Source organism: Magnolia sinica, chromosome 12 (assembly GCF_029962835.1).
Source record: "Magnolia sinica isolate HGM2019 chromosome 12, MsV1, whole genome shotgun sequence".
NCBI classification, from domain to species: domain Eukaryota; kingdom Viridiplantae; phylum Streptophyta; class Magnoliopsida; order Magnoliales; family Magnoliaceae; genus Magnolia; species Magnolia sinica.
The window spans coordinates 12,460,171-12,482,961 of record NC_080584.1 but is presented as its reverse complement, the minus strand read 5'-3'; the positions used below and the strand labels follow the sequence as shown (position 1 = coordinate 12,482,961).

The 22,791-nt window shown below is 40.4% G+C and overlaps 1 protein-coding gene across 1 annotated transcript in view; it reads right to left on the bottom strand.

Moving 5' to 3' along the window:
* LOC131219935 (probable LRR receptor-like serine/threonine-protein kinase At1g56140) overlaps nt 1-9,328 on the bottom strand; it is a 151,219-nt gene extending 141,891 nt beyond the window's left edge. Inside the window, exon 1 of the mRNA XM_058214921.1 lies at nt 9,182-9,328. Within this exon, the coding sequence (XP_058070904.1) occupies nt 9,182-9,317 (136 nt within the window). The 5' untranslated portion in view covers nt 9,318-9,328. The remainder of the gene's footprint in view (nt 1-9,181) is intronic.
* Between the last annotated feature and the right edge of the window lie 13,463 nt (nt 9,329-22,791).

The following is a 22,791-nucleotide window of genomic DNA, read 5'->3' as shown; positions in this document are numbered from 1 at the left end:
GTTTGCCTCGCTCAAATTCAAGTTTGCCCCGTTGATTTCCTAGTTTGCCTCGCTGATTTTCTAATTTCCCCCACTCAATTTCATGTTTGCCCCACTGATTTTCAAATTTCCTCCGCTGATTTCCTAAATTGCCCTGCTAATTTTCTAGTTTGCCCCACTGATTTCCTAGTTTGCCCTGCTGATTTTCCCAGTTTGCTCTGCTTATTTTCATGCTTATCCCGCTCATTTTTCATGCTTGCCTCTCTCATTTTCTAGTTTGCCCCGCTCAATTTCTTGTTTACCCCACTAAAATGGATTTTCGACCATCGACCTGATGAAATCTTGGAAAATAACTAGGTTGGTTGGCTAAATTAGCTTCTCCTACACCAAAATTCATATGTCGTATGTTAAGTGAATCATTTTAGTTTGGATCCTTACTCTTGCTCGGGTGATAGACTCTTAAGAGTTTCAACACCCGGTTAAGTGTTCGATTATCCATAGGTGATGAAATTCCACTAGTGTGAGTGTGTGGGGGTGCATGTGCATGTGTTAAAAAAAAAAATCATTCTAATTTAGGAGATATGCTTGTTAAATACATAGACAAATAAATGAATTAAAAGATAGAAAAATATTTTTATATACTTATATATACATATTTACATAATTATGTGTTAGAGAAAAATGTAAGGGAGAAAAAGTTCTCCCTATAAAAATAATAATAAATAAATAAATAAATAAATAAATTATCCCATCATGAGGTCTGTGTTATATCCAAACTGTCCATCTATTTGGCAAGCTCATATAAAGGCTTAAGACGAAAAATAAGATAGATCTAACTATCAAGTGGACCACACTCAAAAAGGCAGGGGGGAATTGAACGTTTACCATTGAAACCCTTTTAGGGGTTATAGAAGTTTCGGATCATTATGAAATTTGTTTTTCCTCTTCATCTAGGTCTTTGTGACCCTATGAATGAAATTAGACGGGGAGGATTTCTCACAAACATCACAGTGGGCCCCAACTTAGACGGGGGAGGATTTCTAATGGTTGACGCTCATTCAACACTGTTTCCTGTAATGTGGTACACTTAAGATTTGGATATACCTCATTTTTTTGTCTCATACCATAAAATAATCCGAAAAAATATATGGATGGTATGGATGAAAATCATACATCATGGTGGGGCCCACAGACCACCGACGATCTGCCATTGGCAGGTGGCAGGCGGAGTAGCAAATCTGTTTTTGTGAAAAAGAGGGGTATTTTTGTCTTGGAATTTGTTGTCCGTAGTCTAAGTGCGTATGTTAAGTTTGTATTGCTTCAAGAATATCCAATGGATAGAAGGTGGGGTCCACAGTCGTAAATTTATCTCCCAAGAGTCATCCACAACAAAAACTCAAGTGGGATATGGGAGGAGGAATGCACAATCAACCCTGAAACATACCTATTCGCTTGTTGCAGCCCATCTAAATTTAAGAATAGGTTGGTGTCCGTACTATCCCTTCATCTTAGTAGGATTTACATGATGACCGGGTTGGATGACATATAAACAACATCCTCCACCCCACATTCCATTTGGCAGGCATCCCCATCATCCTCCACTTTTCCCCTTTGTTGTGGCTCACCTGAGTCATGGATCAGGGGCTGAATTTTGTGAGTAAGCCTACAGTTGGGGGCTGCATATAATGGACTGGTTGGATGGAACTCGCACATAATAGTGGTCCTACAATCTGAAACTTATGGTAACAAATATTCCACAGCATGATATCATTTCCGGAACACAATTAAATTCTAATCAGGTTCACATGCTCTAACGTGGTTTTTTTTTGTCCCATCAATGGCGGGCCTTCATATGTACGGTGTGTATATTTTCCCTGCTGGTACTGTTGCTGATGAGTAAGGGAAGCGGATTGCGTACTGAGTAACTACTGCAAAAACTCTGTGGGGTCCATGTCTGTGTGGGAAACGGATTGGCCACTCCCCTGCCATCAACCAATGGCTGGTGGGTGGTGTTCCGTGGGCCCCACCGTGATGTATGTGTTTCATCCATGTCGTCCATCTAATTTTATAGATCATTTTATTGTATGAGACAAAAAATGAGGTATATCCCAATCTTAAGTGGACCACCTTATAGGAAACAGTGTTGAATAAACGTCGACCGTTAAAAACTTTTTGGGGGCAATAAAAGTTTTGTATCAAGCTGATCTTTGTTTTTTCTCTTCATCTGGGTATGTATGAACTAATCAACACATTGGATGTCAAATAAACATTACAGTGGGCTTAAGAGGATTTTAATGGTGGATATCCAATCACTATTGTTTTCCTGTCGTGTGGTCCACCTGAGATTTATATACCTCTCATTTTTTAGATTAAGCCCTCAAATGATCTATAAAAATAGATGAACGGAATGGATGAAACACATACTTCATGGTGGGGCCCATAGAGCACCGACCATCAGCCACCTGGCAGATGGCAGGGGGAGTAGCCAATCCATTTCCGTCTGTGTGATATTATGAACAGGTGAGATGACAAATTAACATTACTGTGGGCCGAGCAAGCTTTTAACGGTCTTAACCATTATTCCCAGTTTTACCCATGGTGTGGTCTACTAGAGTTTTGGATATGCTTATCAGTATACACAACCTATATAGATATATATAGATATATATATATATATATATATATATATATATATATATATATATAAACTATTGGACGGCGTACGTACATGCATGGTGGGCCCAAATGAGTTTACTCAGTACCATAAGATCTTCCTGAGTAACGTCAGTCCGCAGTCGGGCCAGGTTGAGTCGGGTTTCGGGCCGAGTTGGCCCGAATTGGAACCTATCCGAACTCGGCCCGAACTCAGTTTCGGGCCGAAGAAAATGGTCTGCCCTCATCCGAACTCAGTTCCGGGTCGAGCCGAGTCGAGCTTTTTTGGGTTGAGTCGAGCGAGTTAATCGGGCTAGCACGGTTCGTGTATAACTGTACAACGTTTAACATACATTGTTTTTAATGAGGTAGGAGAAATCTTAGCTGTGAAAATGGTGGGTCATGCAAAGCATCTGAAGCAAAATCCACTCATCAGGTAGGTCACACTTGTTCGTTGGGTCAGACTACTTGCTTTCCACTGATTCGATGGTGTAGCCTGCATGATGAATGGGCTATCCTTCTTTTAGCCACTAAAGATTTCACGATGTCTCCCACCATTTGCACAGCTCAGATGTGGCAAACAAGTGACACGTTAGCAGAAAAGGAAGCATTGTATTATAAAGTTTGCATCCAATGGTTGTATGCAAATGTCTCAAGAAACAAAACGCAATGGTTGCTCTCTTAAATGGAAACCTTCTTCGGCCTCTCATTGGGGTAAATTAAGATGGCCCCATCTTATAAAAAATATGGGACATGAATTTCTGTTGTGGGAAGCGGGTGCACCAAAATGCTCAATGGGGTCTACTTGGTTGCGTGTGTGGCATCCACTCCATCCATCATTTGTACAGCTCATGTTTGGAAGCCAGCCGAAATAAGACCGATCCAAAACCCAAGTAGGTCACAACACAAGAAATGGTGGGGATGAAGATGCCTGCCACTGAAACCTTTCAGGGCCGCCATAAGTCTTGTATCAGGCTGATTTTTAGTATCACATGATGGATCTAATTGAATATAAACATCAAGCTGAGCCCGGGGGGTTTCAATGATCCCTTGCTTGAGTTTTGGGTTAGGTTGGCTTTTTAGGCTCATGTCCTAACACGGATAGAAAATCAAGTTAGATGGTTTGGCAGCGTTCAATAGAGACAAGTGTTATAACGGTTGGGTCCATCTTTATGGCTTAGTGGTAGATAAAGTGTGTTTCAATACTGTGATAATGTGATTGAGTGCATGTGGTGTGGGTGTGTGTAAGTGCCCCGGGTGTGGGTATATGTGAAAAAAAAAAAAAAGTACTACAAAAGTTATGAGTGAGTTAATTTAAGTTGAAGTTTCTAAAAGAACAAAGGAAAGCCAGTCCAAAAAAACATGAGTTCAAACGGTAAGAAAAGACTTAATGATCTATGATTTAACTGAATATACAATCCTTGATAGAGTGAAATGTTGGAACTCCCTTGAAACAGTTTGAATTGTGTAGATTTTCTTGAAAGATGAGTTGCTTCCCATCATGATCCTACTTTTGAAAGCAACCCACTTGGGTTTCCCAGAGGAACAAAAGCGCTGAATCTTCGGCACAAAGGTGTTGGGAGAGCTAACCTAGTCATGACTACCATATCTATCATTTTATTTTTTTTTAAAATAAACAATTTCTATGAAAATGTAAACATCATTAAACTAATTTTGTAATTACTAATTAATGTTTATATCAAATTTGACCACAGTAGTTGTGTTTGGCTCATCAGTGAAGGAAATTAGCGATTGCATATTTCTTAACACCTGCATATTCTAAAACGTACTTCTTTTTTAAAGTAGTCCATATTTTTTTAACAGAGTCATAAGAAGCATACACATTATATAATTCGTTAGAACGAGAGTTTAAAATATAATTTTTGTAATTATTTTTATCTACTATTTCAGTTTGATTTGCTAAATCTATAGTAAATGATTCAAACAATATGTATGAAACTTAAAGAGTGGTCAATGCAAACATAAGCTTCTGTTTTTACTGTTTAAAGTGTTATTCAACGAATAGTTTGATTTTGACTAATTTAGTAGAAGCATTAACTGTTATGGTAGCCATAGTATATTTAATTCAAAAAATTCGATTTCAAAATTGTTGAAATATTTGATTGAATCAAATAGACTATTTAAAATTGAAAACCAAAAAGAAAATAAAATTATGATAGAAGACTTATAGAGTTGAGTCGAAGCATGACATGAATCACTTGGCTTGAAATCAAATATGCTCCCCTTAGACAGCGTCTCAAATGTAACGTGTTTCCAGAGCAATTGAGCTCCAAGATACAACAACTATAACCCGGTTCCGATGGTATAGGCTCAAACCACTTGTAGTTTAACCCGAAAGTGCTGAATTAACTTAGTGAAGAACTCAGGAACCAAAATTCATAAAAAAATTTATTATTATTATTTTTTTAAAGTTCTTACAAGATTAGAGAGATTTTTGTGATTTTGAAAACAGAATGGAAGTACTTATATAGACTCTGAAGTGGTGCATTAAGTACCCTTTCAATATGGTTGGTCCGTTGGATTTAAACTCAATAGGTGTGACCAATCGACTGGTCACATATCTCTAGTTCAAAACGAAAAGGCACAAATGCAAGTATACGCTCACACAAATAAAGTCTCGCGAGTACCCACACACACGCATGCACACACCCACAGCCCGACCCGACCCATCACATATGTGTATGATCTTGGACTCGGTTCGACTTGGCACGCGTGCACGCGCAGTCAATGGCATAGATTATATATATTGGCATGGTCTCATACAAGACCAAATTCACATGAGCTCTGAATAGGGACCAAGTCCCGAGGTAAAAAGCCTATCTCATATACAAGAAAATTTTCTTAAGTAATATGATGTGGACTAAACTTACAACTCAAAAGCAAGAGAATTTTAAATTTAGTGGGAAACCAAAATATTTGAATTTTTTTTTAATATATATAAATTTTGAAACAAAATACAATAGATTTATCCGTTCAAAGTAAAAAAGAAAAAATTATGATATAAACGGTCTAGATAATCGGAACATGTCCAAGATTCAAAGGCTATAGTCCCGTCTAATCATATCCCGATGGTGTGGGTTGTGGTGGAGGTGTGGTGTAGCAGACCTCTCTCCAACTCCACGAGTTTCCTAGGCCCGCCACGCATGTAAAATGCAGTTGAGGTTGATGTGCATGCACCAGCATGTTCCAGTGTAGATTTTAAGATCCAAGCCGTAAATAACGTGGGCCCCAACATGTATTTTCCCTGGTGAAGAAATTAGGCTGTTTCCGTAAAAGTAGGCTTAAGTTTTTTAGCCATACATTTTTTAAGTGTAGTCAACTTGATCAACTGAATAGCATGAGATTCGCGCCAGACCGTCCAAATAGTAATCCAATTCCATGGATGGCTAGGATAGCATGTCCATGTGCCACTTTGGCTCATGTGGTTGCGTGTAGGTGAGATTCCTTGCACATGCGCGTGGATCATTGATCCTCTCGTCCCGTTCTTAAAACATCGAGATCAGCTATGGTCATGTAGGTGGGCCACAGTCCAATTGACCAGTTCCAGTGCACCAGGTCAGCATCACAGACTGGGAAGATATGCAGTCCACAGCTTTATTTTGGACTCGGGTAGGCCACACGATTTGTTTGATTAAGATGATGGAAAGTAAATTTTAAAAGCCGAATCACGCTCAGACACGTGATAATTGACCATTTTTAAGTTTTGGTATCTCATTCACCGTACAAAGTGTCCATATTTTCCCATCTGGACCATTCAATTCTTGGTCCCACTTCGATTTAAAATTGGTCGAAATTAGAGCTGATCTAACCAACTTTATCATTTTGTTTTTCTAGTTTAATTTGGACCGTCGATGTTTTATTTCCATTCATTCATTTGATTTCCACCAATTGGATCATTGGGACAGTTCAAGTAATTATTGCAATCCAATCCTATAATTCATTCAAACGCAGCATAAGCATCTTTTCCCATACCATGGATGTGATCACTTGCGATTTTGTGGACACCCATCAGCTGGCCCGGAGTTTGTAAACAGATGGGTCTGTGGATTGGCAATCTAGACCATTGATCAAGGACTGACCACGCCAAAAAAGAACTTCCCAGATCATTGGTCGCTGATGATCTGATCGTTCCTGTATTTATTTATTAAGCCGTCGTCTAGGGGCTAGAAGTGTCCGATAGGGGATCCACAGATAGATGGTCCTGATCACCAAGCCATGGGCCCCAGTCGTAACAGATTCAACGGCTGCAATGTATCCTCAGGTTGAAGATCATATAACTCTTCAATAAACAGAGAGCTTGGAATACAAGAAGCTATTCAGAAGCAGAGCTAACAACAACATGACATATTTTCAGAAGGTACGAGAAGGAGAAATGTATGCAACATGTAGAGCGGCTTTAACCACAGCTGCAGCGTCATGGCTCCAGCTTCAACAAGACAACTCGCGACTGTCTGTTGCGCTTCGCCACCTATACGTTTGTATATACCATATGGACTGGATTTGATATGCATATCCAATGGGCCCACCATGATGTATGTGTTTTATTCATACCGTCCATCTATTTTTCCATGTCAAGTAGACTATACCACAAGAAAATAGTGGTGATTGAACGCCCACCGTAAAAAACTCCGGGGGCTCACTATTCTGCTTATTTAGCATTTGTTGACTAGGTCACACGGACTTAGACAAAGGGAAGATACAAATATCAGCTTGATTAGAGCTGTATATGGCTCCAAAAAGTTTTCAACGGTAGGCAGCCAATTTCCACTGTTTCCTACCATGCAGCCCACATTAGTCTCAAATCCGCCTCGGTTTTAGGCTCATGTCATAACATAATCTATAAAAATGGCTGGATGGAGTGGATTTCTCACAAACATTATTGTGCGGCCCACCTAGCTTCCGGCATGAAATTCCGGTTGAATCCTTTGGCAGGAATCGCATCTGATTTCAGTAGAAGCGGATTTTGTGGTTTGTCAGATACCACCTCGGTGATGTGTTGGCGTCACCAAGTTACGGGGTCACCACACACCAAGAGCTGGAATCGGTATGAAATGATGGACCCACAAGTGAAGTTGCCAGGAGCGTTTATTTTGTGGACCACACCGAAGGAATTTTATACCTAGATCCAACAAATGAAGTAAATCCAAATCTTATGTGGACCATATCACAGGAAAGAGTGATGATTGAATACCCATCATTAAGAACATCTTGGGAAGTAATATTTATTTTCCATCAAACCTGGTAGTAAGGTCACATAGACCTGGATGAAGGGATTGCACAAATATCCGCTTGATCCAAAACATTTGTGGCCCACTAGAAGTTTCTAATGGTTAATCATCTCTATTTCATGTGGTTTGGTCCACCTATAAGATTTGGATCTGCTTCATTTTTTAGGGTCATGTTATAAAATGAGCTGTCAAATTGAATGGACAGTGTGAATGTAGGGAAAATAAATTATGGTAGGCCCACACTTAGGGATCCATCAAACAGGAGACGGGCAAATGTGTCTAATTAACATATTTCACACGTTTGTTAACAAACAAATTGTTCTAGATTCAATACTTAATTTTTAGACTTTAGCCTATTTTGCCAATAGTTACCAAATAAGTTTTCAAACTTTAAATTCATGTTTCAGACTTTAGAACACCCCGATCCATAGCTCAAGTGGTAGACGGAGTGAAAGATACCTCCTTTCAACACTAAGGTCTTGGTATCGATCCCTAGTGGGGGTGACTAATAGTGAAGTGTGAGTTGTGACAATGGGTGAACAAACAAGCTAACAAAGAAAAAAAAAAAAAGGCCCTAAGCATCATTTTCATATATATATATATATATATATATATATATATATATATATGGAAAAGAAAATTTTAGATTCCACCGTTATGCACGTGGTGTATGAAATTAAGATACAAAACATCTATCGGTGGCTGACAGCATCGATGGGCCTCAACCCAAGAAATTACACCATCCTCATGATCTACAAACAAATTGTCACAGGCAAAAAAATGATGAAAAATAATAGGCAACTGAGTAGAAGTGCAATCCCCCCAGATAGTTACAGTTGTCCAATTGAGACAACTTTTGGTCCATGGCCCATATATAGTACAGACCAGCAGATGGATGGTCATGATTGCATCTTGCCCCATCTGATGCCTTGACCTATGGGGAAAAAAAAAAATCAATTTCAACTTGATTGCCTTCATGTCATCTAAGCCTTATTCCAATTAATTGGAGTCGGCTACACGTCGTATCCTGTTCCGGACAGGATTAATAAGAAATGCCAGCAGCCAACCTAACAGAAACCTCGTCCTTTTTCTAGGTTGGGAACCAGCATTAAGAGCCAAGGCTCCCAGTGGCTGAGTTCTCAGATAATTCACATTTCTACTTCATTAAGTAAAAGAAAATATATCAAAACAAAGTGACACTTGGTTTCAATCAAATGATTCGGAGCAAGAGAAAATAGAGTTCATGTTAAGATGAAACTCTAAATTTTCATAATAGAGATCGAAATTCTAAGGATGCATACCTTCATCTGGGTCTGTTGTAAAATTAGTTTGAGCTTGAACTTTGCATCTCTCCACCAAACAAGAGAGGTGTAGGCACCAGAAGCAAGCGGCAAGCAGTGCATGAGATGGAGATTTTGGAATGGACCTTTTCATCATTCCAGGTTCAGGTGTACCGTAGCTATAGAACTTAAAATCCCATAATCCTATGATAGATGTGTTTTTCCTCTTATTATAAGAGACACCTCCTGTAATATCTTTTTGTAAGGGATTTTTATCGTGCTGGCGTCGTTGTATGGTCAAATTCTCAAAAGAGGTTCCACCTTCCAAATATTTTGACAGTGGCCTTCTGACAAACTTTGAAAATTTTTTTAGACCAAAATGCCTTTGTCCTTGGTTCGGAGTTGTACAATTTTTGAGTGAATAAGAAGTTATGTCGTATTTAATGTTGGGAAAGTGATGTGGACGGAAGCCTTTTTGGGCATGGGAAAGGCCCAACAAGTGGAGCCCACATTGATGTATGTGTATAATCCATGTCACCCATCCTTTTTGCCATGTCATTTTAGGGGTAGGACCCACAATGGGGTGATCCATTCTGTCTACCTTGTCGGCCAGCTTGTCGTGGACCTAAAAAGTCCTAACTTGGGCAGTGTCTACTTCTAACAAACATAACAGAGAGCCTGAAAAATTTTAACAGTAGGTACAATTGTCACCATTATTTTCTATTATGTAGCCCACACGAGCTTTAGATCAGGCTAATATTTGGACCCTAGCCCTAAAATGACACAGAAAAAAGGATGGGCGGTATGGATTATATGCATATATCAATGTGGGAAAGCAAGTGTCTTTAAGGTTTCAAAAGAGGCACTCATAGTTATGAAAGCACAGAGGCACGAAAATCTTTATAAGTTGATCGGGAGCACTTCAATGGGTGGAGTTGCAGCAGATGTAGTGGATTCCACGTCTACACATATGCGGTATGCACGTCTGGGACACATGAGTGAGTAGGGCAAGAATGTACTCTCTGATCGTTGTTTAATTCCAAGTTTTAAAAGTTTTGATTTAAATATATACGAGCATTGTATATATGGTAAACAATCTAAGTTATCTTTTAAATCTAGAAAACATGTATACACGGGTGTGCTTAATTATGTGCATTCTTATATATGGGGACCGTCGCCCGTGGTTTCTGCCAGAGGGTCATCATGGTTTGTCACATTCATTGGTGACTACTCTAGAAAAGTATGGGTTTATTTCATGAAAAATAAATCCGATGTTTTTACCAATTTCAAACAATGGAAAAAGATGGTGGAAAAGGAGTCGAGGCGAAATGTGAAGGTTATAAGGACAGATAACGGTGGAGAATTTACTTCAACTGAATTTAATCAATATTGCAAAGATAAAAGAATTATAAGGCACAACACAATACTCCACACACCCAAGCAAAACAGTGTGGCTGAGTAGATGAATCGGACTCTCCTGGAAAGAAATGATTTGTAATGATGGGTTGGGCAAGAACCTATGGAATGAGGCCATTAATATGCTTGTTATTTGGTGAATCGGTCCCCTTTTACGACAATTGAGTGTAAAATTCTTGAGGAAGTATGGAGTAGTCAGGATGTAGACTACTCAGGATTGTGTGTGTTTGGTTATGAAGCTTACTCTTATATATCGTCAGTTGAGAGAGATAAGCTAGACTAAAGAGCCGACAAGTATATTTTTGTTGGCTATGGTGGTGGTATGAAAGGCTATATGCTGTATGACTAGGTCACATCGAAGATCATCATTAGTAGAGACATTAAATTCAACGAATGGTCGTTATTTCGTAAGAATGAGCGGAATGAGCAACAAGAACCAGAAAGTTGGTTATAGACGTTCAGGTTAATATAGATGTTACTCATGCAGAGAGATGCGTAGGCAGAGGTTTAGGAGCAGTTGGAGTAGCCACTTGTGAGAAGGAGTTCGCTGCAAGATTGCAGGTTACCGGTGAGATATAGGGATGACTCAAATATTGCATGTGCCCTCATTACAGATGAAGTAGGCCCATATACTCTTTAGGAGGCTTTAGAGAGCCTGATGCAGAAAATTGGAAAGCAGCGATCGATGATGAGATAGACTCCTTGTACAAAAATGAAACATGAGAGTTGGTAGAGCTTCCAGTTGGCCGCAAAGTGATCGAGTTCAAGTAGATATTCAAGAAGAAACAAGATAAATACAAGGCAAGGTTGGTAACTGAAGGTTATGTCAGAGAGAAAGAATTGACTTCACAGAGATATTTGCGCCAGTTGTGAAGCAAGTATTTATCAGATTTGTGTTGGCGTTGGTTGCTCAATACGATCTCAAGCTGGAACAGATGGATGTGAAGACTACATTTTTGCATGAGAAATTGGAAGAGTAGATCTACATGAAGCAACCAGAGGGCTACGAAGTACAAGGGGCAGAGAATAAAGTTTGCAGGTTAAAGAGGATATTGTATGGCCTAAAACAGTCGCCTAGGCATTAGTATAAAAAGTTTGATTCTTTCATGGTGAGTCGGAAGTTTATGATGAGTGAATATGATCACTGTGTCTATTATAAGACACTAAGTGATGGGCAGTTCATCATCCTAGTATTATATGTTGATCGCCAGTCATAGCATGTTTGAAATCAATTTACTGAAGATTCAATTATTAGGGACATTTGGGATGAAATGTCTAGGGGCTGCAAAGAAGGTTCTCAGCATTGATATACATAAAGATAGGAAGAGTAGCAAGCTTTGGTTATCTCAGGAAGAATACTTTGAGAAGGTATTGACCAAGTATAGGATGGATAAGGAAAAGCCGGTTACCGTTCCCCCACGCGGCTCACTTCAAGATATCTTCATAGTGATTATCTATCACTTTTTACCGTGGTTTTTTCCCACAAGGGTTTTTCTACATTAAAATATGTATGTTTACATTGTGCTTGATTAGTTCGATTGGATTACTTCACTTGATTCACTTCTGTGTGCTTTCGTGGTCCCCCAACAATATCACTATGGGTCTCACCTAGCTTCAGTCACGATAGTTCTTGCCTAATGCTTTCCTTGGTAATCTGCATCCCACCTTGATCCATTTCTAGGCCATGTAAGATCGTGGGACCTATTGAGTGAGCTTAAGACTTAAGAGGGCCATGGTTAATGACTTTAGCCTGGGTTGCTTATAACAGACCAAGCCAGACCTAGGGCTATCAGTGGTTTGGGCATAGGCTCGGCAAGCCCAAACGGTTCAAAATCCAGGATGACACCAGCCTAACGCCAAGCACATTAACAACGCTAGCCCGACCTAACTAGATATTAAGAACAATGAGCTTGACCCCTACCCAGCTCAATTACTAACCAGGGCCAATCTTTTAACAAAAGGTGGGAGCACAAATGCTCACCACCCAACTTTGTTGATGAGAAGGGGAAGTTACAAGTATTTCGAGTGAGCATTACAAAAAGGATCATGCCTCACCTATCTTTTAGCCCAACAAAGGAACACGTACAGAGGAGAAAACACAAGAGAAAACAGATCGGATATATGCATGAGACTGGCGACAACTCAAACATAACAACAACACCAGCAGAAACAGTAGGAACCTGATCCCAAAAGGCTTTCCCACTGCAAAAAATGCCCAGTCAATGCATAACTGCGACACCCGAAAGCAACACATGCCTCCACACTGCCACCCTGAATCTGACCAAACAGAGAGCCTGAAGAGAGGGAGAAAACCAGAGGACCGCAGCTCCTCAGTAGCAACTATCAGACCAAGCTTCACACGACATACTAAAAGTGTTGAAAAACTCTTCCTGGGTTGATCCTAAGCGCCCCCAGGCCCACTTTATCTAGGAAAAGGCTTCCTCTAACATGTCTTGGGAGCAGAGAAATTTGGTGAAACAAGAGGAGGCTTGAGTGTCGCTGCCCATTCGGGCCATACCATCTACAGGTCCATTTCCCTCTCTGAAGATGTGGACAAATTTCAGCTGCGGAAGATTACCAATGATTCGGGCAACCCAATAGTCTCATTTCTAGCTTGGACTGGTAATCCCGTTCAAAAATTCCATCGCGAGCTTAGAGTCGGATTCGACAACAACTCTAGTTAAACCAAAATGGAAGCAAAAGGAAAGCCCATCATGAATAGCGCAAAGTTATGCATAAATGTTGGAAGTTGTTCCATAGCCTTCCATGAACGCAAAAATGAATTCACCATTTTCACCTCTACAGACTCCTCCTCCACTTGAAGGGCCTGGATTACCTCTTGCGAATTGTCAACATTAATTTTGGCCCAGCCCATCCGTGGTTTCTGCCATTTGACGAATGTGGGAGGATTCTAGGAATGGGTTGTTGCAGTCAACCTCAGCTTGGACGCGATCGATGGACTTGGCGAAGGGCAAAGAAGTTCTGGAGAGTGGTTAGATAGAGAGGAGAGCCACCTTTTAACCTTGGCCAGGATATCAACCACCTAAACAAACTTATCATCGAATCTGGCGGAATTTCTAGATTTTCAGATTTCCCACATAATAAAACAGGGAGTGAGCCTGAGGAGGGGGAAGGAACGACCACTCAAGAGGGAGGAGTTCCACCAGGAGTTCAGCATAGATTCAATCGATTTATTAGCGCTATATGGAATGTCAAAAATGCTGCCAAAATGTGTCAAAAATGACCCCATCACCATGAACGAATTAGCTTTAAAGAAAGATTATCATAAGAGACAAATTGGAGAAACCCAATTCAAGTGGGATGTGACACCCCCTTTCACGCCCACCCCTTTACAAAAGGGTGTATGCATCCCTTCTCCACTCAAAAACCCACCTTCCCGCATTCATGGTAGAGAGGGAGAGAGAGAGAGAGAGAGAGAGAGAGAGAGAGAGAGAGAGATTCAAGCTTGCACGTTCATTCCATTCTCTTACTTCTCCACATGTATGGTTTTTCCCTCTTACTCGATCAACGTCGTGATTCATGTATAAGGTTTCCTACATTAAAATCTATCTAGTGTTTGCATCTAAGGCTAATTTAAGGGATTCCTTTAAGCTTACAATAATTTAGGTTGAGTTTATACATAGTTTTCTTATTTCCCCCAAAACAAAAGAAAGGCTATAAGAAATTTACATTGTCGATCAAAACTTGCACCTAATAATTTCACCACCATTGTTGTAGAGTAATATGCACTTCACTACCCGTAGAGCTGGGCATATATAACCCGATCCGGTGGATCCGACCCAATCAGACTCAATCCAACCCATTCCGAACTGAAGCGACGGCCTGGATCAGTGCGGATCGGGTAGGACCATTCAGATCCGATATTTTTTCGGATCGAGATAGGGTTGTGGTCAATCCGGACCAATCCGATCCGAAAACCTGATCCGAACGGATCCGGATTGACCCGATCCGGGGTGGTTCTTATCAGTAATTCTACTTTTTCTAGTGGTATGGTCCACTTAGAGCTTTGGATATGCATCAATTTTGGGTTCAACCACTGAAATAATCTGGAAAAACGAATGAACAGCCTGGATAAAACACATGCATTTATGGTAGTATAATAAGCACATGTTTGCTGGAGTACCATACATAGCTATATAGCCTCTGTAGGATTGGATAGCTAATGCAGGCTACATGCTATAGCTGGAGGTGTGTGTCATGTGAAGATGAGCACTGATGCTCCCTCGAGCTCCGAGTTGTACAAATAGTTCAAAGGAGATCAAAGTTATATGGGCCCCATAGTGATGTATTTATTATATCTACACCATTCATCAATTTTTAGAGATCATTTTAGAACATTATCCAAAAAATGAATCCTATCCAAAGATCATGTAGACCACACCATAAACAGCAGCAGAGATAATGATTTTCACCGCTAAACAATTCGTAGGGCCCACCATAACGTTTATTTTCCATCCAATCTGTTCATAAGGTCATAAAGACCTGAATTAAGAGGAAAAACAAATTTCAAATTGATCCAAAACTTTTGCAAGGCTGTGACCCCAAAAAGGCTTTCAATGGTAGATGTTCAATCCCCACTGCTTTTTTCAGTGTGGTCCACTTGATAGTTAGATCTACCTTATTTTTCGTCTCAAGCCTTAAAATGAGCTCGCCAAATGGATGGACGGTTTGGATATAACACATGTCCCATGATCAGACCCACAGAACTTACTAACATAAACACAGCAATGAAGGCACTTTTGTGCACGGCACGCTGCCTGCCGTGTACAACACGTCAACGCAGCTGCCCACCTCGAGCTTCGAGTTGTACAAACAGCTCAAATGGGAACGGAGTGGTCGGTGGTCTGTGGGCCCCAAAATGATGTATGTGTTTCATCCATGTCGTCCATCTATTTCTCCGGGTCATTTTATGGTGTGAGAAAAAAATGAGGTTTATCCAAATCTCAAGTGGAACACATTACAAGAAACAGTGTTGAAGGAGCATTAACCGTTAAAAAACTTTTGGGTACCATAAAAGTTTTGGATCAATCTATTCTTTATTTTTTTCATTCATCTGGATCTTTATGACATAGTCAACAGATTGGATTTCAAATAAACAGTACATTGGGCCTCAGGAGGATTTTAATTGTGGATATCCAATCACTATTGTTTTCCTGTGGTGTGGTTCACCTGAGATTTATATCCCACTCATATTTTAGGTCAAGTGCTAAAATAATCTTTAAAAATGGATGAATGGAATGGATTAAAAACACACATCATGGTGAGTCGCATAGAGCACCGACCATCAGCCACCGGGCTGGTGGCAAGGAGAGTAGCCAATCCATTTCCGCTCAAATGAGATCAACATCACATGGGCCCCACAATGAAGTATTTATTATATCCATACCGTTTATCCATTTTTTGTGATCATTTTAGAGCATTTGGGGAAAAAAATCATATCTAAAGCTCAAATGGACCACACCGAAAATAGCAGCAAGGATAATGATTTTCACCGTTAAAAAAGTTGATCTGAATCGTATCCAACCTAATCCGACTCGGTTTCCCTGACCAAGTCAGACTCGGTTCGGGTCAGGACAACCGTGTGTCGAATCGGTTCAATTTCTGTGTCCCAGACTCGGTCCCGAATTGGATTGGATTTGGATCAACCCATCTACTTTTCGGATCGAATCGAGTTGGACCTGATCCGATCCGACTCGGTCCGATGCCCAGCTCTAACTACCCATCCATTTTGCCAGCTTAGCCATGTAGTGCCACTAGGACATCTACGAGGCTACCATGATGTATGGCTTTTATCCATACGGTCCATCCATTTTGCAAATCATTTTAGGGTAGAAGCCCAAAAATTAAGCAGTTCTAAGTCTCAAGTAGACTACATAATACTAGGGATGTGGGGGTGTGTGTGCCAGTGTAAAAAAAGAGTACATAATAATACGGATTAAAACTTAATGCCATATCTATGTTTTCCCTTCATCCAAGTCTATATAACCTTGTGAATAGATTAGACGGCAACTAACCATCACAGCCTGCCCTAATCAAGTTTCAACTGGGGTGTCATTATCACAATTTCATCCAGTGGTGTGGTCCACATGACCTTCGGATTTGCTTCTTTTTTAGCTGGTATTCTAAGATAATATGGAAAAGTGGATGGATTTTGGGGATAAACCCTATACATCACGGTGGCTCCTCAAAGCCTCCGTGTATTCCTAGCTAGGAGCAGGCCAGGCCCAATCGTGTGCTCACACAGCACACGGATTTTCTTGTGACTTCTGGCAGAGAGAAATCTATTTTATGCCCGGGGCTGTATGGGTCCAGAGAAATGACCCTGGAAAATACACCCCGTTTATATGTTTTGAAAGATCAAAATTGATGATTTTAAAAATCAAGCAGATCTAAAACTCAGTTGGACCACATCCACGGTTGAAATCATTCTGGAGTTGACCATGATGTTTATATGCCATCTAAGCCATTTATATAATTATTACCAGTGAGATAAACTGTAGGAACAGAAATCTTCCTGACACGTAACTTCTGTCAGCAAAGTATGTTCGATCCCCACTGTTTTGTATGGTATGGCCCACATTAGTTTTGGATCTGCCTGATTTGCCTGATTTTGAATCTTATTCTATTGTAGCCTTTCAAAACAGGTGGGCAGAGTGGATTTTTTACGGATATCCCTGCGAGCCTCGCACAGCCCAGGACACCTGGATATCTCTATGGCTCACACAGCCCCGGGTCAGACGTAATCTACTCCCGGGCACATGACCTGCTGCCGTACACGCGGGTGCGTAGCGAAGCTCGTGACCTGCACATGACCCGTGCAACATGGCCTGCTCCTGTACACAGCCCCGGGTCAGACGTAATCTGCTGCCGTACACGCGGGTGCGTAGCAAAGCTGATCATATCACCTATAACAAAATAGCTACATGCACTTTCTACCTGGCGTGTGTTCGTAGATATGCAGTAAAATAGGATACATCGCGACTTTATCAGTTGAATCAGGGTCCTTTTCAAATGTTACAAACGGTTTATATGATAGATCATAATGCAGACTCAGGTTAACCAAAGGGCATGCCAGGACCGAAATATTAAAACTGTTTGATTACTTAAAGTTAAGTGATGGTCCACGTTTGAAAGGAAAGACCCAATGATCAAAGGACTAATCCATGAGCTTTTGATATTTATGTATCACTCATCCAAGGTGAGATCCGTAATATTAATGGCTTTGATTATTGAAAGAGGACCCGGATCCAAATGCTAAAGTCCCTGTGGATTCTACCGTAACATGTTGTGACGTACTTTAGCAAATCTCAACGTAGATATGCATATTCTAAGATCGTTGTTATGGACCAAATTCATTTACAACAATGGGATTCATAGGGGTACCAATATACATATATGGAAATCCAATCTGTCTATCAGCTGAGAACCATTATTGGAACTGCACATACTCAGATCGATAGAAACTTGATAATTGCGACACCAATGGAATCAATGTGAAATCGCTCCTAAAACCTATAGTTTCACGAGGTGTGACTTGTCTGAGAATCCCATCAGCATTACTTCCATACCTTAACTGTATCCGCATGATTTAAAATTAATTGACAGTTTTGATTAAAGATACGCAATGTGGTGGCCTCGAACACCAACCTATGATTGAAGTTCCATCCACATTATTCCCTGTGATGTGGCCCACCTGAAATGTGGTTCTAGTTGAAGTTTTTATCTAGGGATTATAATTGAAGATAGAATCTGATGGACAGAGTGGATGCTGCATATACAACGTTGTGGGCTAAAGGAGTTTGGGTGTTGTACACACTGTGTAAAACAAGTGTCGCAGTCTGACAGGTGATTCTAGTCCCATCGCCATGGCTGTGTACCGGAGAGAAGATCCTCGCACCAGGCCCATGCGATGGGCCAGTACACCTAGAATCCCCAGCATCCACACAATAGACCTACCTGATGAGTGGCTTAGATCTTGTACACGTGTCATTTTTCCACACGCGAGAGTCTGATTGGTCAAAAAATTGCACCGTGTACTGCACGCAAAGAAAGTGGCATTTGCTTTGTCTCTCGGTTGACTCAAATTGTCTACGCCTGATTTTTTTTCCTACTGAGGAGGTATCTAAGTCATCAAACACTCAATTTCCATGCAAGCTGGCATTTGCTTTGTCTCCGTATCCTTATCATAGACTGTCTTATCTAAGCAATCAAACGCTATTTTCCGTACCTGCCCACAAAGAAAGTGGCATTTTCCTTGTCTTTGTGGGCCCAAATTGACTAGGCCTGATTTTTTTTCTCATGGGGAGGGATCCTATGCTAGACTGTCGTATCTAAGTCATCAAACACTCACTTTCCATACACGTCTCATGCAGGTGCAAGGTTAATGTGAACGGAGAATCCAACTGGTCGGATGATCCTAGCTGCCGATTAGACACTTACATTGTCCCGCCCTTGGGACCTTCACTTAGCTGCCCACTTGTAATGCTGAGGTCTATTTGTAGGGTTGTCAATGGGTACCGGCCCGTGTAATGGACCCAAACCTGTTAAGCAGGTCCAGATCTCCTTTTGGACCCGTTAGCAACCTGGTTCGGGTCTTAATTTTTTTTTTTCTTTTATCATAGTTGAGTTGGGTCAAGTTAGTTTTTATAATACTATAATATGCATTAAATATATATTGACTATTTTAACAATGAAGTGAGTTTCCAAACCGTGAGAATGTAAAAAAGCCTATTTATATACCATGCATGCGTCAAAGTGGCACCTGTGTGTGATCTAATCCATCCATCTACCTATGCACTCACACCTTAGTGATTTTTCACAATAATGGGTACTCAAACTATATATATATATATATATATATATATATATATATATATATATATATATATATATATATATATATGAGGCTACCACTGTACAGCAGCATGAGTAAAGACCCAAGGCTCATCAGGACCCAAAACCCAAGCACATGTACTACAAACCTGGGCAAGACTTGGGTATGAGTATTATAGAACCTAACCCATTGACAGCCCTAGATATTTAGTCGCAGAGGAGCAAATTATGAGGGTTTTTTTTTTTTTTTGGCAAACTCAGGAGCGTTAAAATTTAAAATTGTCTTAATGTTTCTTAGTGGAAATAAGGATTTTTGGTGACACATTGAGTTTTGACGGGGAATAAGAAGAGTTTTAAATTGTGTTTGGTTGACGCGCGCTATGATTTTTCTTGGAAAATACTGTAATTTGGTGGGTCACAGCATCTCTATCACATATATTGCGCCTTTAACCGACCATGACTTGACCATCGCTGTAAAGATAGCTCCAGCTGTTGATTAGTGGAAAAACAGGCTAGTTTGATTATTCTTATTGGAAAATGTCATCTCATTGATTTGGTTTCTCCATGATTATCCCACCTTTGATTGCCCATCTCTATGGAAAAAACCACTTTATCCGCATCTAATCAATGTCCTTGAAAATAGACAATCCATACAGCTTACAATGGAGATAGTCCAACAGGGACCATCATGTGGGGCCCATCGATCTCAAAAGTCAAGTCATGGGATGATCCCAACCAATCTATTATCAATGGTTATGAAAATGAGCAGTCCATATTGATTATACTAAAAACATATCTAGCCATTGATTCGGATCATCCATGATGTTGGTCTGCCGTTCATTACCCTTAATTAGCTTGTAAAATCACTCATGATCTAACGATCCCAACCATCTTATCAATACACAGTAATGGATGGTCCTATTTATTATTGTATAAAACGTCTGATTAGCAATCCAGACCATAAACCATGTGGGCCAGAGCTCTATTGAAGATTCATACCAAAAAGTTATTTTGGTAGAGGATCTTAGCCATCCGATCAACAGCTAGAAAATTGGGGGACAATATTTATTATATAGAATATGGTCCTATTTGTTAACCATCATGTTGGTCTATCCTACTTAAAAATTAATTTGGTCAAATGATGCTAACCGTCTGAGCAATGGCTTGAAAAATGGACGATCACTGTTGATTTGGACCTTACATTATGTAGGATCCACCTTTGATTTCCCTTTTAAAACTCACTTTCATTGCATGATTATAACTGTTAATGCAAAAATCTAGTCCACCTTCTTTAGACTTTGGAGTACCTGCATAGGAAGAAGACAAAGGAGACCCTGGATAGAGAGGGGACCCTCTAATGCCAAAGTCAGGCCAGGAATCTGGGTCTTGTAGTATTGAGGAGTTTTGGGTTAGAGATTTTGCGTACCTTTCACCATAGGCGGAGTCCTTATTTATAGCCTTTTTGGGGTGGTGGTGTATATTCACAATGACTCTTGGATGGTGATTACGTATTACGAAAGATATCATCCTCGGGACGTGTTGTAATTGATTTCATGAGATCCTCCTGAATATCTTGGAGGATAATTGTAACACCCCATACTTTCAGTACTCGGGTGTCACCATGTAGATCCAAATTAGCTTACATATGTGCAATTACCCACATAATTTACCTTACACGTCACTATCCAAAACCCTCAATCTATATATCCATCTTAACCCTTAACATTTTAGACTATGACAACTCACAACATCATAATAAGATTTGGAATCAATCTGTCCGTTTGACTATCACAAGTTGAACTGTATTTAAATAAATGAAAATCTTATTTGTATAATCTTAAGCGTGATGATATCTCATCATACACCTATTTAGTACAATCGATCTGTATGAAACCAATGTAGAGATCAAAATCACAAGATCCATTATTCATCAGTTTACAATGCCCCGTACAAAGATCCATCCTATTTAACTCCCAAATTTCACCTAGACATTCATTTGGACCCCTAGAATTATCAATAATGAAATACTAGACAATCCAATCGTTGGATTGGTTTATAATGATATTAACTCCTAATGACCTACAGTATGGCCCACAACATGAATTATATATATAGTGTGCAGACAATGGTAATAATAATACAAAAATGATATAAATACATATATATACACAACAAAATAAATGAAATAAAATAAAATTATTATTATTAAATGGGTAGTAACAAGTCTTGAAGATGTGGACAACCCACAGGGTCACTTTAGCCATTAACGATCGATTTGGGGTAAATCTGATCACCAGGACAATTATAATCATCCGTTATGGGTCAAGATGTGGTTAGCATGGCCCACCTGGGTCTCACCATTTACCCAAAATGGGCCAGGGTCCCTTTGAAGGGTTCCCAATGCGAATGGACGGTATGGATTATGATACTGACATCTCAGCGGGCCCTTATACAACGCATGTACACAAAAAGAACACTTAGGTGCGAAGTACACCAAACTCTTTAGCTCGGTCAGATATGCTTTGACCGACCATTTTGCAAAACACAAATATCTCCCGTCAACAGAGGTTTAAACCGACTGTGTTTGAGCACTTAGGTGGCCCACCACGGCCACTTTCCGAGCCATTTAAGCCTTCCAATCTCTTCATGGGACCCACACGAACAAAACGGTATAGCCATTTGATCATTTGTAAACAGACGAAGGAGATTGAATGCCACCGTCCATCCCGGCCAAGAAATCGCCTGACCAAGAGCCTGTGGTAAGAGGGAAGAGGGGACCGCCCTTCCTCTTTGGGAAGGATGAATCTCAGCCATCCAAGAGGGAGAGCAATCTCAGCCGTTCTCTCTCTCTCCCTCTATCTATAAGAAGGGTCCTGTAGCCCGAGGAAATTTCATCGAAAGCAGGTAGACAGAGAGTAACAGTGGGAGAGAGAAACAGGGAGTCGTTCTCTCCTGTTATAGGTTGAATACAGAGTCGACAATCACCCACCTCAGGTGATCCTTCTCTTTCCCTCTCTTTATAAGTTTTAGCTAAGTTTGGGTAGCAGTGGCTGGACCGATATCATGCCAAACAATGGCTGAGTGTCGGCCCAGCAATGGCAACCGTGGAAGACTGATGGAGGACCGAATGACGGCCATACATAAAGGCCAAATGGAACTCTGTTTGAGACGAGAATCATGCTTCAAACTGGCCTGTTTGGGGCTCTGTTTTGAGCTCTCTGTAGAGCTTCGAAACTAGATCAGAGGGCAAGCCAATCAATGGCAATAGAACGGACTGTTGAGTCTGTCGTTAGGTCCCTGTTTCGAATCGGAACTGAGCCAATCCATGACCCTGTTCCGGGCTGAAACCAACCCAACTAAAG